The sequence below is a fragment of the Mytilus edulis genome, chromosome 12 (assembly GCF_963676685.1).
Source record: "Mytilus edulis chromosome 12, xbMytEdul2.2, whole genome shotgun sequence".
NCBI classification, from domain to species: domain Eukaryota; kingdom Metazoa; phylum Mollusca; class Bivalvia; order Mytilida; family Mytilidae; genus Mytilus; species Mytilus edulis.
In genome coordinates this window covers 36,741,065-36,758,237 of record NC_092355.1, presented here as the reverse complement: position 1 = coordinate 36,758,237, position 17,173 = coordinate 36,741,065, and the positions used below count along the sequence as shown (strand labels likewise).

General features: G+C 32.3%; 1 protein-coding gene across 12 annotated transcripts in view; it reads left to right on the top strand.

Annotated features, from left to right (window-relative positions):
* The window catches only part of LOC139498378 (aquaporin AQPAn.G-like), a 337,743-nt gene that overhangs the window by 71,648 nt on the left and 248,922 nt on the right, over positions 1 to 17,173 (top strand). For 10 of the 12 annotated variants that reach the window (XR_011657914.1, XR_011657913.1, XM_071286763.1 and 7 more), the window contains exons 2-4: positions 12,661 to 12,904; positions 14,944 to 15,131; positions 16,232 to 16,436. Coding sequence is in view for 9 of the 12 variants with exons in the window: in XM_071286760.1 (XP_071142861.1) it covers positions 12,661 to 12,904; positions 14,944 to 15,131; positions 16,232 to 16,436 (637 nt within the window). In the remaining 3 variants the exon portion in view is untranslated. Of the gene's footprint in view, positions 1 to 5,302; positions 5,438 to 12,660; positions 12,905 to 14,943; positions 15,132 to 16,231; positions 16,437 to 17,173 lie in introns of those variants that run through there. The other 2 variants (XR_011657915.1, XM_071286765.1) reach the window with 1 other exon arrangement.

Below are 17,173 nucleotides of genomic sequence, written 5' to 3'. Positions count from 1 at the left end.
GTTTTATTTACAGATATCTACTCTCTTATCTTTGATAAATATTGACTAGTCACACTTACGCGAGACTTATCTACCTTGTATACATGTATCTATACTGTTTGTCAACAAAGCAAAATCCAACTGGTTAGAAATCTATCGAAGAAACATACCAAGCTTTCAGTGGATTTTTAGATAAAATTAAGAACTTACATTCAGAAATTGTATCATACTTTTGATTCTAGTACTATTTTCATGTTTTAATATACAAATGTACAAATATTTGATACTGAAATGAGGATTTATTACAGAATCATAAAAAGTAGTTAACCATGATAATATTGTTTAACATTTGAATTAAGACTGATAGTGTACTGAGCTATACAACGCTAGCAACCTTTTGTTATGTAAATTGTTAACATAGATAGAAAGAGATGTGGTATGAGTGCCATTGAGAAACTCTCCATCCAAGTCATAGTTTGTAAAAGTAAAGTCTTCAACACGGAGTCTTTGCTCAAAATCTGATCATTTGATAATGAGTTGTGATCAAGAACGCTTCACAAAATATTGAGTTATTGAGAGTTTTACACTGAAGAAGTAATGCATTAAAAATCAAATTAATCAAAATTAAGATCAAAGGTGTCGCTAATCTAAGAAACAAATCCTCGGTTTTACAAGGAAGAATTATATTTATGACGTAAATCTCGGTCACGTCAAAAGCGACATAAACACGGGACATTTCTAATCGCAATTTAGAAAGTTCTACAGTTGAACTTTTTGGAAATGAGTGCAAGTTCCGCTTTAATATTAAAGTAAGTTAATTTTGTTTTGTCAAATTGTTTTATCCGTATTATAAAATTTTGAGGGAAAAAGTTCCAAATTACTTTCTGCTACAGTGGACATACAATGTTTTTTGGTAAATTATTTAACGTTTGAGCTTAAGCAAAGTAAAATACAGAAGTACACTAATACATAACTGTTGTGTAACACTATAAGACAAATTTCTATTCTGATAAAATTGCAAATTGCGAAACAAATCTTCGACAAAACACAGAAGACACATTATACTTTGATTGTGACTTCAAGGCTGAAATATATTTATATATAGAGAATGAAGAGGATGAGTTTTAAGAACTAAAACGGTTGAAATAATGTGTTTTTCATTTTGTATTTATAATTTACGACAGTCAAACCTATTTACAAATTGATTTTTTTCCCACAGTTCAATGTTCGTTTGAAAGCGACAGTTTATATGTGTTTCCGTTTTAATAATTTGATTAGGGAAGGCAACTCTTTTGAAAACTGCTCTACAACTTTTGGTTGGTTCGTTAAAGTGCTTTTGAAATAGAGTTGTCTCAAACCACATGTTTTTCTATTAAAAAAATATGTAACAGTTGTTTAAATTTTTCAAATTAAGCAATATGTCTATACATTTACGTAAATCAAATAAATATGATGATAATGTAAATATTAAGAAATGTAACAACCATAAATTTACACTTGTCATTTGTGGTGCCTTTTATAGCTTGCTCTTTGGTGTGAGCCAATGCTCCGTGTTGAAGACCGCACTTTGACCTATAATGGTTTACTTTTACAAATTCTGACTTGGATGGATAGTTGTCTAACGACATTCATATTACATCTTTTTATATCTATTATACACTATATGAAAACTAAATGAGGTCAAATGAAAAAAATATATCACCATTTAAAGATATCCGGTATTTTTGTTTTTAACTTTTTGTCATATATACGGAACCCTCTATATTTTTGTTGCTTCGTCGAATGTAAATTTAAAGGATTGTTGGTAATTTTATTGTTGGTACCTCAAAAAGAAAAACATACCGTCACGTTATTGGTTTAACTCCAGTTGCTGATGACGATGAAGGCCAATCACAACGTTTTGGTAACCCAGACTTCATTATCTTCTGAAACGGCTAATTCGATAATACAATAAAAGTGTACCTGAACGACCTTCAGTTAGTTTTAGTCATTTGCGTCGATCGATCGAGAAACAAAATGATGTTTTTATGATGTAAATTAAAAAATATTTCGTTCCCTAATGAACTGTAATGGGCCATCAAAGCGAGTGGGAAAGGATACGAAGACAGTGGTTAGAGCGGAAACGAAAGATTTATTTTTTTAATTTTTTTAACGTAATGTGACAAATATCTCATGCATATTCATTACACCAGAAACCAGAAAAAGCAACATGGAATAGATTAAATCTAATAGACCACTTTCGAGTTCATCCGTCACCGGCAAAAACTCGTCAATTATTCACGCCTTTATGACGTCATATACCAGATAGAGGGGGTCGCCTGTATCCCTGCACTATTTACGTTCATCAAGCGTCTTAGTGATCGTCATTGTGTTGGATAAACTATAAATTTATAATGGTTGCTCTGTAGGTACTTTATGACAATTCCCTAATGACAGCAGTGTTGATTGTCAATTTTGAGAATTTGGTGACATCCCATTAGTCCGACAACCATTATTCCGACAGCCCATTACTCCGACAGCCTATTACTCCGACAGCCCGCTATTCCGACAGCCCAATACTCCGACAGCCCACTATTCCGACAGCCCATTACTCCGACAATGCATCTGTCTTGTGTGTATTGGTAATTTTTCTTTAAAAAGACCAACTCTGTTCTCTTGAATATTTGGGGTTGTCCGTTTTGATTCCTATTATTCTTTCCATGCGGTATAGTTGTCTCATTATATTGGAGTTGATACACATGCTAATTGCTACTGCTAAGTCCTTACATTCGACCCTTTTTCGTTTTACGTGTTTGGGTATTTATTTGTTTACATTTTGTCGTTTGTGTGTCAACTGTCAGTCTGTGATGTTCGAGTTCACCTGGTGTTTTTTATGAATACGGTATCATGTTCGGGAATGTGAATCCACGAAATACTGAGACAACTACAAGTCACTTCCAAAAACGATAGATCAAACATAGTCTGAGAGATGACACTCAATAGATTTTTAGGGATACTAATTTTATATCCCAAGCTTATTTTAAAATCTAGGAAAAATATCCCTCCTTTAAAATGGTTGGGGGAGGTACAGGACTTATGATTTACAACAAAACTTATTACGAAAAACAAGTATGACGGACATGAACATTTCGGCAACTTCTATTTAAATATTCATGAGGAAAAGTGATATCGGTTCAGGGACTGTATATGACAAAGAAACAAACAGTCAACTCAATTTGACGGCTTTTAAAAATAGAACGAGTGCAATATAAAAGCCAATATAACAACTAGTAAAAAATCTAAGACAATGTGTGAAATTCTTGTCACGCTTGTGTCTTTGTCAAATTATCTAGTTGTAAAAACTTAGTACAGTATGTGTTTTGTGGCATACTTGACACTTATTTTTCATTTAAAGATTGTTTCAAGGAGAAAAATATTTAGATATCATTGATTTTAAGAAAGGTAGCGCATATGTTAATTAAGAATCGGTGCTCACCCATTACATTAGGAATAGAAAATGCCAGATACTAAAAAAATCGTATTGTACAGCTGATAGGTTGAGGATGAGCGTCATTTTTCAATCGAATGCTTCTTTCATAATAATTTGAGTGAGGAACTCTTTCAGCATATTTCTAGCACTTGTCAGAACTTTAAAAAGTTAGATAAACATGATTAATCTTCGATGTTAACACAAGAAAACTTAACTTTTATTGGAAAAATTATGATTGTATTAATGTATTAGTTCATTTGAATTATGTAGTACAGGTCTTGATACTGACTGTTGTTTCATATCAATGTGTTAGTTCTTTTTTTCCTATTTTGTTTTGGCTCATATTGTGACTGAGGCTGATGGTGAAATAAATATAACTAGTATAAATTAGTATTGTAATGTCTGAATGTTGACCCAATCATTATACCGCCGCTTCGAAAAAGTGGGGAGTATACTGGTTTACCTCTGTCTGACCGTCCGTCCATCCGTCAGTTCGTCCGTCCGCCCCGTGAATATTTTCGTTGCTTCTTTTTCATGAAAAACATTACAAGGATTTCTGAAATTGGTGTCAGGGTTTATTGAAGTCGGGTTTATCGCGTGATGCATTTTCAGATTCTTAACTCAACAACTTTCTGTTTACCGGACACTTTTTACATGAGAGCTAAGTTGAACATTTTCGTCATATTTTTCTCAGAAACTACAATACAATGATTTCTGAAATTTGGTTTCAAGGTTTATATAAGTCAGTTATACTGTGTGATGCTTTTTTAGATTCACATCTCCACAATTTCCTGTTTACCGAAATATTTGGGCGGGGGTATCACCAGTAGCTCGCACCATTACTGGTTGGTCATGATTTGTATGCTCTTTATAGACTGTGTTATTTGGAAAATGAAATATTCTTTTCTGTTCTATTCTATATACAGATTTCGAATTGAATATATAGAAAGTATTCGAACTACCTTAGTCTTATGTTATATATACGGAGTTATTTCTTAAAATATGCTATTACATAAACGTAATAATACAGACAGACAAAAAATATTTTACCCTGATACTTGCATTTGACTTGATAAGTGTCGGACTTATGGGTTGTCGGAGTATTGGGCTGTCGGAGCAATGGGTTGTCGGACTGTTGGGTTGTCGGACTAATGGGTTGTCGGACCAATGGGTTGTCGGACTAATGGGCTGTCGGAATAATGGCGTGTAACCGAGAATTCAATTTGCAGAATAATTCGTACAATATAGAATTATATTTCCAACCACTCGTTCAACATTGGAATGGAAGTGACGACGCCCCTAAACGCACAAATGACGTCCACTAAAACTAGAGTTTTTAACGGAAATGCTTCGAACTCGAAAGTTGTCTATTCAACCGAAGATCTCTTCATACCACAAGAGGCGTAACCAACATTGTATATATGAAATGAATAATGTGTAGGATATTAGAACATCAAGATCACGGTGACATCTTTTAAACACGATTCATTTATGATGTCTTGAACTTAAAACACAGTTCAGTTCACTAGCTAAAATTTAAATGTAAATTTAACAACAAAGGTCATGAATAAAGGAAAGAAAAAATATATCTAATGAGACGTAATAAAAGAGACAATCACTACTGCACAAAAGTTTCAAATGTGTTTTGGAATTATTCAATCGAAAACTTTTACATTAAAACCATAAACGTCCAATATAAAAAGGATTAAGGCAGTTATGTAATGCAGTGTTATTGTCAGATTTCCCGTGCGACTTTCGTCCTCGCCCAAATTGTCATCATTGTGGTCTATTTCACAATATTAACCGATTATTTAAATTGCACTGGAGTGAGAAAACATCCCCCAAAACGAAATTTAATGATTTGGGATCAAAAAGAAAATGTGCATTTAACGTTATTTAATTTTGCACATTTTGCAATCTCTAACACAAGTTGGTTACTGTCAATATTGAGAACTGACGCTCAAACGATCCGGACATACTCCGTTTTAGGTAAGGTAAATTTACTTTAATTATTTTATATCATAATACATACTACTAAGCATAATGTATGTACGGTACCAGTAGCATATAAATAAAAAAAAAATGTATGGATTTGAAATTTGATTATCTTCAAAACAAATTTAAGAAAGTTTTTCGCCGATTTTATGTGCTTTCTATACAAATGTGACCTATTTGGAAAGTATTCAATTAGAAATATACTAAAAAATAACAATATTTTTTTTCGATTTTCTATTATTATTTTATAGTTCAACAAGTTAGAGTTGCCTATTTACGTTTTTTTTTATTTTAAGGTTGAACTAGAATTATACAGTGAAATATTGTGACAATGCTCCTAATTATAAACTTTAACTTGCGTAACTGTACTATGTTTATTTTATCAATTATAATTCTTTTACAACTATTTTGATTTAATATTATAACATATATATTCATTGCGATTCTCATACTCGTCCTGAACATCCATGTAATATTTGCCACTGAACGTTACAAGCAATCAATCATTGTTGAAATGTACTATCTATATGGGTAAAATAGTGAAATAAAGTATAAGAGTGCAGTGAATAATATCGCATAAAATATCCAAGAATCTGAAAATAACAATGAACTTAAGGACTGAAGGACGCCTCTGTGTGCGAGAATTTCTCGTTGCATTGAAGACCTGTTGGTGTCTCTTTGACACATTCCCCATTTCCATTCTCAATTTCATTAGTCCATATATATTGATATATCTTTTTTTTGTATTTGATAATCAAAAGTACATAGTAAGCTTTCTATTCATAAAATATGCATAATTAAATAATAATTTTAAGAAGTTGGTTTTATGAGAGGCAAATCGCCACGAACTATTCTTTCAAAATATCATCATTTTTTTAACCCTTCTGTACATCGTCAGTTTCTTCACGACTTATGAGTTTGGAATTTTCTTTTTGTGTCTTCATCCACTTTCCACCGTAAATGACATGCTACTAAAAGTTTAAGATGTAAAATAGAGAAGAATGAATAACAGTTGATACCAGGCTTGAATTAATTTTGTTCACCAGATGTGCATTTCGGTTGCAAAGGACCTATCAGTGTCGTTCGAATAGTTGCTGTTTAGAAATCTGAAGCAGTAAGAAACGATGGATTAAAAGATATTCATGATGATAACAAAATAAATAAGTGCTCCTGTAAGAATGTATAAATTTATCCTTAGTTGATCTGTAGTCTGACCGAATTATGTAATCAGCTTATCTTATTTACAAACTATAAATCTGTATATATAAATCTGTATGTATATAGTTTATAGTCTAAACATCAGCCTAACAATGTTAATTCTGTTAATGTGCTTAAGCAAAATATTTTGTTCTTCCCTCGCCGGGATTCGAACTTATGCTACTGAGATACATCGTGACACCAAATCACATTGCACTGTGACCGACGCACTGTATATATATAGTTTATAGTCTAAATATTTTGGGTACAAATGAAAAAGTCCACGGAACTGTTACTGATCGTATTTGGCATCTAAACAATGTGGCCTATATTTATTCTCCTTGGGCCTGTTTATCGAAGCTCTCTTAGGATTAGGACGTGTCCACGAAACCATTTTTACCTTTAATTTTAAACTAATAATTATTCTATAATTATCAATCTTTTTTTTAGTAATTTGTTAAATTTGATAAAATATTTTCAATTTTGTAATTTTTAAATTTGCTATTTTCTTTTCCGGCAATACTTAGGCAGCAACCATTTGATTTTTTTTTGGGGGGGGGGGGGGCTATGGATTTTATTTTTTGAAAAAAAAAGTTTGTTTCAAGTTTTTGGAGAAAAAAAATAATTTGTTTTTGACCCTGAGAAAAAAATTGTTTGTTTCACCCTCAGCTGCCACTATATGTAATGCTAAAATTGAAAAAAAAAATTGTTTTCGACTTGTCGCCAAAAAAATAGATTGTCTTTCGCCGAAGGCGAAAAAAAAAGTTTGTCCAGAAAAAAAAATCCATAGCCCCCCCCCGAAAATCAAATGGTTGCTGCCTTAGGACCGCAGTTAGGACGTCCTAGCTAAGATAATCCTAAGATAGCTTCGTTGAACATGCTAATACGTGTCGTAAGTCGGTCATAACTTTATCCTAACTTCTGTCATAAGAAATTCTTAGGACCGATCTTAGGACAGTTTCGATAAACAGTCCCCTGATGTCAAACATAAACACTGGACGTATTTGAATTATACTTTTAAGTATATACTTTATAAAGTTGGAATGGGAGTCTGAATTAAAAATGATAGAATTTGTTCATACTCTGGCTCATTCCATGTAGATTCCTATTGAAAAAATGCACTATTTTAGAGTTACCTCCCCTTAAAATGCCAATTTAAAAACATTAAAAATCTAGCAAAATGTAATTCACACTTGTTAAAATATTAATAATATTTAATCTCATAAATTTGTTCTGTTAAATGCAAATTCACATTAGTTATCTTCTTTCCTGTATCAATTTGGTTAACTTGATTGAAAATCTGGATCTTAGATTCTCTGTTTTTTTCAATCAAAGATGGGCGAAAGACACCCATACCACCTTACGGCGATTCTTTTAAGGGTTTAAATATTGACAAAAATAATAAGATACAGAATGGTTAATATTTTAGTACTGACATACTAAAAAAAATCGGAATTTAAAATAGTGGTATTCTAGAGTTACGAACTGGAAGGAATCTAACCCTTTAAAATATTCTTCAAGGTCGACTGAAAATTATTGTTCTAAACGAATAGCATTAGAATGTATATATTTTCCCTCAGGTGAACATTACCCTGATTATATATATTAGGCTTATCTTATTTACAAACTATAAATTCGTCGGACTCTGTCTTAGTCTATTATAGTATATATTATACATGGTTATCATACACAATTGATCATATATTACACTCAACCTGAATTACTGTACCAATATAGTACTGCAGTACTTTGGTAAGTGAAAGTTAAGTCATATGAAACGAGTGACTTGTGAAAAATAAACTTTATCCAAATCTTGAACCAATGCATGTATATATTATCAACTTAGTCTGCTGTGCACGATCATATAATTTTTACGCAAACATATCGTATAATCGTCACTGATTTTTTTTCTCTCTGTCTGTTATGATGTGAAAAAATGTCAGCTACATGTACTTAATTGTCGTGTTTTGAAGCCGTAGTATACCAATTGTTACCTTTGATGTGAACGGATTGATAATTTAGTCTTATATGCATGATTATTTGTTCGAAGCTTTGAACTACATGTAGCTGTCATTTAACTACGAGTACTCTCATATCTGTACCTAGTGTCTTTTTGTTGATGGGATGTACAAGTACCCGTCCACGTCCACTTTTATGTTTGTCCATCCGACGAGCTAAGCCCTTTTCAACTGATTTTTATAGATAGTTGTTATGTTGTACTTTTATACTACTATCTGATGTTAGGGGAGGGTTGTGATCCCGCTAACATGTTTAACCCTGCCACATTCTGTTTGTATGTGCCTGTCCCAAGTCAGGAGCCTGTAAAGCAGTAGTTGTCGTTTGTTTATGTGTTTTCCGTTCAATTTATTTCATGACCTTTTACCTAGAACACAACAATTAAAAAAATACATTTGCTTGTTCAGCAACTATTCAAATACATGCAACTCGAAGAAAATATGCTCCCGTACAAAATTCTTGCAAGTTACAGCTCAGATCTGCATGTTCCCTTTAACGCTATAAGAGACACTAATGGGACATCCAAACCCATAAGTGGAAATAAAATCAATCTTATCAATGATCAAATTATAATTATGTGTCAACTGCTTTAAATATGATTCCAATGAAATTCCTATCTTGTGCTTTTCAAATTTATTGAAATTTATAAATAGGTGTGATGAATTGGAGCACTGACATTGTCAGAGGAGGATTTAAGGGGGGGGGGGGGGGCAGGGGGCCCGCCCCCGCCCTTTTTAGAGAAAAAAATTGGTTGTTTATATAGGGAATCACTGAAGCGTGACGAAATCGGGTCCTCTCTTAGGCAGCCAGTTGGTCCCCACTTATGAAAATTTCTGGATCCGCCACTGATTGTCCAAATTGAGCTTTTGAAACATGGGCCATATAATACACAGATTGGTAAATAGGTTTAAAGAAAGATATATCAAACAGTATACAAATAAACTCATCATAGATACCAGGAACAAAATTGAAAACTGCTGATTTGCAATTATATAGAGCCAATGTACATGATGTGTTAACTTTGAAATTGCAAAGTGTTTGACCAGTTTAAATTTTCTCAATGTCTAAAAGCTTACCATAAAGATGAGTCTTTTTAATCTGTTGGTTTTATTATGGGAAATTGTCACGAATTAAAACCATTACGCATAAAGGCAGTATGTTACACATACAACACCACTGAAATCACGTGACCGCAAATGTAAGCTGTTTCTGTGAACTAGCTACACTCATATTACAATGAAACCTTGCAGTTATAATATCTATAGAATTTTGAATTGATTTATTATGTGAAATATTTTCTTTTTCCTTTTTACTGTTGAAACCGATGCTCATTTTTCTCGAACTAAGTAGAGCTTTTATGAGGGTCTGAATTGGTGATATTAGGGTCGTGTTTTTGTATAACATGTCACTTTTTTCTATATTTATTTTATTATTTTTTTCGTGATATTTTTGACTTTTAATTCTCTATTCTTTAATACATAATTGCACCCCATTATTCTCTAATATCTATAATTTTACCTACTTTTATTCTCCTTTCTGTCAATCCCATCCAAACCCGCTTGTAGTAGGCGTTTAATATCATAAAAAAAATATTTACTTTTATATTTAGTTTTACATAGCGTGCTGTTAATATTTGTATCGTTTTGTTATAGCAATTTCCTAAGAATGTCAAGAAAAAAAGTAAAACTTGACATATATGGAATAACAAATTACTAGAGCTTAAAATAATTGATGTTTTGACTTAATTCTTAAAGACTGATTTATAAAATACTAGCCTGCTATGTTGTAATACAGAATCGTAATGGCATTCTAATGTCTTTTTTCTATGAATGACACAACTATAAAATATAATTGAAAATGTTTGTTTTTACTTTAGGAAAAATCGACCGTCACTAAATGTACTAAAAACCTTAAGTATTATAGAAGCTGCTTGATTAGAGAATACATTGCAAAGTTAAAATCTTTACTTTAATTACACGGTACTTTAATGACCTGTTGAGATTTTTTTGTAATTATTCTATGCCTGAAGAAATCAAAGATGGATATCGATTGAGATAGGCATTCATTTATTCGCTTGACAATGTTGACATTATTGGTTATTTTGAAATATATACCAGTGCTGTCCTTGATTGTGTTTATTTATAGAGTCAAACGTATGTAATGTGAGTTAAAAACCTTTTATTTGAACTATAATCACCAAAGTGCACTTAAGATGAATTTGCTTATCATTGCTGTTTCAGAATTTAATGTATTCAGAATATTTAGAGATCTTCAGACGCATGGGCGTATTCTTCAAGAAAAAAATAATTAAAAAATATCATGATTCCTTAGTACAAAAATGTACAATGAAGGCACAAAACAAGACAGGTTTATTGATAAACTTTCACCAAAGGAGTTGAAAAAAAGTAACATAACAAATATATCATATTCCTGACTTGATACAGACATTTTCTTATGTAGTTCGGTGTTTTTGTTGTTTTACTTTTTAGCTCCTACATTGATTTTCTTAATGCGTTGTAATTCAACCATTCAGAATCTAAAGAATTATAAGTAATTTTGTATTTGTTTTGATATTTGTATCGTGTGGTATCTGCCCCACATCAATTAGTAGGTCACTGACGTTTAACCTTCAAATCCATTCACTCGCCCTCCAAGACAAAACTGGAAGTTATATCACACATGTGCATCACTGACACACGTCAGGTCTTGTTTTTGAAAGGTAAAATGTGCTGCAACTGAAATGTACATACAATAATATAAACTGTCATATATTTGTGATTAAGAAGGATTTTGACTCTGTCGTTAATACACAATATTAAGTATTTGGAATGAATACATTACTGAAGCAGTTCTAATGTAAATAAGGCCGTTAGTTTTCTCGTTTGAATGGTTTGACATTGTCGTACGGTGACCTATAGTTGTTAATTTGTGTGCCATTTTTGCCTCTTGTGGTGAGTTGTCTCATTTCCAATCATACCACATCTTCTTTCTCATATGAATTCTATCAGCGTATTAAGTATGAAATTCTAGTGTCGATTTATTTAATGTGTAAAAGTACATTTCAATTTGAGTGGATAAAGAATAAAAGTCAGATCACATAAAAAAAGCAAATAAACCTTTGACTTTTTTTTTATTTTAACATTCAGCCGGAAATTATAAAACCACAAGTAGCTCTTAAACTGAAATAATTGATCTTTTATTGGTTTGGAAATTCAGAAATGGTTATTTCACGAACTGCTTCAGCAATGTAAATAATCCTATACCACAGTAAAGATGAAAGTGATCCGCTCTACGTTATAGTATGTTCATGCTTAAAATAATACGATTTACAAAGAAATAATCAGTATGAATTAAGATTCTTATTAATTATGATTCGTGCAAATTACTCCAACAATCCAATATCTCGGATTGTGTATTGTTATCATATATCATATATATCAATGTTCTTTTCTTTACCCATATATTTATACATATATATGAACATGAAGTTTTAGTATGATTGCCAATGATACAACTTTTCACAAGAGACCAAATGACACAGAAATTAATAATATACTAGTTTACCGTACGACCTTTAACAATGAGCAAAGCCCATGTCTGTATAATGATTTGCTCCTATTGTAGTCTATTGATGTCGTATTAGGTCAAATGAATTTGTCGCGCTTCATAACAGTTATATTATCCCTTTATCGAATATAACTTCTGCTTAATTGCAATTAGGACTTTTAGAGCTAATTAAACAACCCGATAACCTTCCCCATTTCTTCGATTTTATCATGCACTAGTTATGTTTAAACTTCTGAGAATGAACGTTCTTAACATACATTAATTTACCTACTTACATTTCATCTGACATTATTCTCTGACTGAAGATGATTATAGCACACGATGAAATGAAGCGGAGTTATTATTTTGTCATCTTACATGGTAATCAAATCAATTTCATCTATTGAAAACGACAATGATCAGCAAACTAAAAATTGAAATATGGTTGTTAATTTCAGGATAAAAACAAACGTTCCGAAAATCACCTCCGGTATGGAAGCGTATGTGATGTACATTGCTAACAAGCTACAAGAAATACGGTTCGGAAAACCGAGTGAAGTACGGATCCTACACTTTGGAGAATTAAAAACATGGACATTTTGGCGAGCTGTGCTAGCAGAATTTGTAGGGACATTATTATTTGTATTTTTGGGATGTGCATCTGCAGTACCTATCACTGGAGAGCCACAATCAACTATAAAGGTTAGAATGATTTAAAATATCGTATATTAAAATTTAAATAAAAAAGTTCAATCTATATGTTTTAATGCATATAAAATCAATCGTTTTTTTAACATCAGTTTTCATTGTGTATTAAAACTCATAATTGTGAAAAATCATCAGTTAGATTTCTTTTGAAAAAACAACAAGTGTTATTTTATATGCATATTTTGTTACGATGTAGTATTAAAGACTGTTACAAATAATGCAAGTAATGTTACCGTAACGGTAGTTGCATGTCATAAATATATATACGTATTCTATAATCTTTCTTTTTTTCAACAAATTTCTCATGACTATGAAGCAAAGGAAAATTTTAAACGAAAAATATATTTATGTATTTTACATGGCGAAAAAAATAATAAAAGGGCGAAAAATTATATTGTTTTGGCGAAAAAGGTGGCGAAAAAAAAAGTTAACCATTATAGGTCATATTTTTTTCCAATAAACACGTTCTAAATCAAGCACATTTGTGTAGTTGATTAACACAATGCTTATGTTTAATCATTTTTAAACTCACGATATCAATAGGATATTTTGATGGGTCGCTATCCTTTTGCCATATATCCTAATTTCATTAACATTCTTAATTTATTGGAAGAATATTGATTCAAATTCAAATTATTCGAAAGAAACCGGAAAGTAAGTGGAAACAAGGAAAAGATGAAAAAAAAACTTCCTATCCGTTAGAACATTGTACATGATGTTATAGAAACATTGGTTTTTATCAGAACCTCATAAAAATGTCTTGGTGGATATTTTGCTTTTAGACTCGAAAACAAAATGAAAAAGTCTCTCTAACATTAGCAACATAGCAATATAAAAAGTTAATAAATTTGCATGTCTGGTAGGGAAGGAATAAAATTGAAAATAGAAATTGGGAATGTGTCAAAGAGACAACAACCCGATCATAGAACAGACAACAACAGAAGGTCACCAATAGGTCTTCAATGCAGCGAGAAATAGTTCAGATGTAGGTAGCATCTAGTCAATAAAACTGCCGGTGGAATGTTAATACCCTAGTGTATCTGTAACCACTTTATTAGACTGTGTTTCTTTAAATTTAATTGATGAATTTGTAACACAATATTGGTTAAGTCCACCAGACAAAGTCGATACATGTGGCCATTTTTCATGTTAAGTACTTATTTATAAGTTCGGTACAAATGTATGTAATTAGGAATATAAAAATCTTGGTTTGAGCTTTTTTGATGAACCTACGTGTAAATCCATCGGACGCATAAATGTAAAAGTGTTACTTTCGTTCAATATGTATTATATGTATAAAATAAGATGCAGTAATACAGCGATTAAGACATTTCCTTTACTAGTATTAAGTCATATAACTGTAGCTAATGGCTTTCACTAGGCTATAAACAATTGTATGACGCGTAACACTCATTGGCAAGTAATGACATACGTAAAAAATTGAGAAAATGTTGAATGTGTCAAAGAGACAACAACCCGACCATAGACAAGACAAGACAACAACCTTATGTATGTGTGTATCTGATTTCATTGACACATAACGATAACGTGAATGTACACAAACATAATAACAATTATAAGATGTTAAATTTTAAAGCAGCATGTAAACATTTGAGAATTGCCTCCAGTCTGCGAGCAAGTTATAACGGTTAAAACGAACCTGTCTCCATCGAAACAATACTATATATATCGTGTGATTTGTACACATTTCTGCAAAGAATAAATTAACCATTTAGAGGATAAAGATTGGATCGTTGCTTTTCCCATTTGAATGGTTTTACACGTGTATTTTTGGGGCCCTTTATAGCTTGCTGTTCGTGAGTCAAATCTCCGTGTTGAAGACCGTACTTTGACCTGTACTTCTATAATTTATGACCTGGATGGAGAGTTGTCTCTTTGGAACTCATACCACATCTTCTTATATCTATAAGATTTAAGATTTCAAACAAGCACTAGCTATGCGACAGTGTGTATACATGTACTTACTCTTCTTTACTTCTAACATACATTTATATATATTATTGTATTGACAGATTGCATTCGCTTTTGGAATCTCCATAATGGCTTTAATTCAAATGTTTGGACATATTTCTGGCGGGAATTTTAATCCTGCAGTGTCGTTTGGATTAGCAGCAAGCGGAATCATAACACCTGTCCGTGCAGTATTATACACAGTAGCTCAAAGCGTCGGCGCAGTACTCGGAGGACTCATCTTAAAAGGGTAATTACATACAAAAGAGTGAAAATAGTTCAAACACAAGTTTCAAAGCATTTCACTGTAACGACAATCTTTTAAAATTACTCAATATATAACTAAACGTATCATCGTGGGAACGTTAGGTTAAGGTAAACAATATAGATGTATAGAACTCAGATTTTTCACTGATTCTAGTACTGCAGCTGTAAATTACATTTTCTACATGCTATGAAGGGCAGAAAATAAAATTGAGAATGGAAATGGGAAACGTGTCAAAGAGACAACAATTCGACCATAGAATAGACAACAGCAGAAGGTCACCAATAGGTCTTGAATGCAGCGAGAAATTTCCGCACCAGGAGGCATCCTACAGCTAGCCCCTAAACAAATATATATATATATATACTAGTTTAGTGATAATGGACGTCATACCAAACTCCAAATTATACACACAAAACTAAAATTAAAAATAATATAAGACTAACAAAGGCCAAAAACATACCGAAACAGGTACAAATATATAGCAATAGAATTAAAAAAAAAACCATTACACTATGTTTGACATCATTAATTTCATGTCTACCGTGTAATTACTTTCAATCAATAATTCATAAAGTAAATAGTGGTATATATTTTTCAAGGAGGCAACTCTTAACTTGATTCCAAATGACTGGGATGTATACAAGTATATGGCCCTCAATAATGAGCAAATCATTACCTGGAACATTGTCGTAAAGTTAACATTAAACCCAAGAATAAGCATTCAAACAATACAGACATGATTCTACTTATCAAAGTGACACACAGCAAGAACAAATAACTTGTAAAAAACATCACAACAAAAACAAAACAAAACAAAAAATGAGACTTGAATTAGCGGTCAAAGATAATCACAAATACAAAAAAATCACATTAACGGCACCAATTTTCCGGCATCAAATGATAATTTCTGTCAAAATGTGTCACTCCAGGCATAAATTTTGGAAAATCAAACACTTATTCAATTATTCAATTTGGAGATATACGAACAACGGAATGACCAATGATTGTTCTATACATGTTTATCCATTAACGTGAAAGACATCTTTCGATGACGATATGTTTTATTATTTCAATTTTTTCAGGGTTACCGTATCTACATACCACAGTAACCTTGGTGTCACATCCATTAATCCTCTTTTAAACGTTGGACAGGGGTTTGGTGTGGAAGTGATTTTAACATTTGTTTTGGTTTTTGTAATTATTGCCACTATAGATTCAAATAGAACCGACGCTGGTATGGCATCGGTAGCTATCGGATTAACAGTTGCAGTGTGTCATCTTGCAGGGGTAAGTTCCTCGAAAAATGATATAAATAATAATGTCCTACCTATATATTTTAAGTTTATCAATAACGTTACTGTTCGTAATCTAAGGCCGTGTTCACACCAAACGCCATGTACAGTAAACTTTTTTACAATTAGTTTAACGTACTGGCCATTGGTTTCACATTAAATTTGTTCACATCTATACACCTTGTTTAATTACCTGTACATAATATTTGTTCACACTTGTAAACTCTATGTCATTTAAATGTTCATTACGTAGAACCGAATGCAAAGTTTTCGGACAACTTATCTAGCAGTAAGGGAACGACCATTTGACTTCAAATCGGGGGAGGGGGGGGGGGTGTATCGATGGAAATATTCCGAACCCCAAATGGATAAAAATAAAAGGTCCTGCAGATGATACAAAAATATTCTAAATCAAGGGTTTTACCTTAGCCGTATTTGGCACAACTTTTTGGAATTTTGGATCCTCAATGCTCTTCAACTTTGTACTTGTTTGGCTTTATAAATATTTTGATATGAGCGTCACTGATGAGTCTTATGTAGACGAAACGCGCGTCTGGCGTACTAAATTATAATCCTGGTACCTTTGATAACTATTTACACCACTGGGTCGATGCCACTGCTGGTGGACGTTTCGTCCCCGAGGGTATCACCAGCCCAGTAGTCAACACTTCGGTGTTGACATGAATATCAATAATGTGGTCATTTTTATAAATTTTCTGTTTACCAAACTTT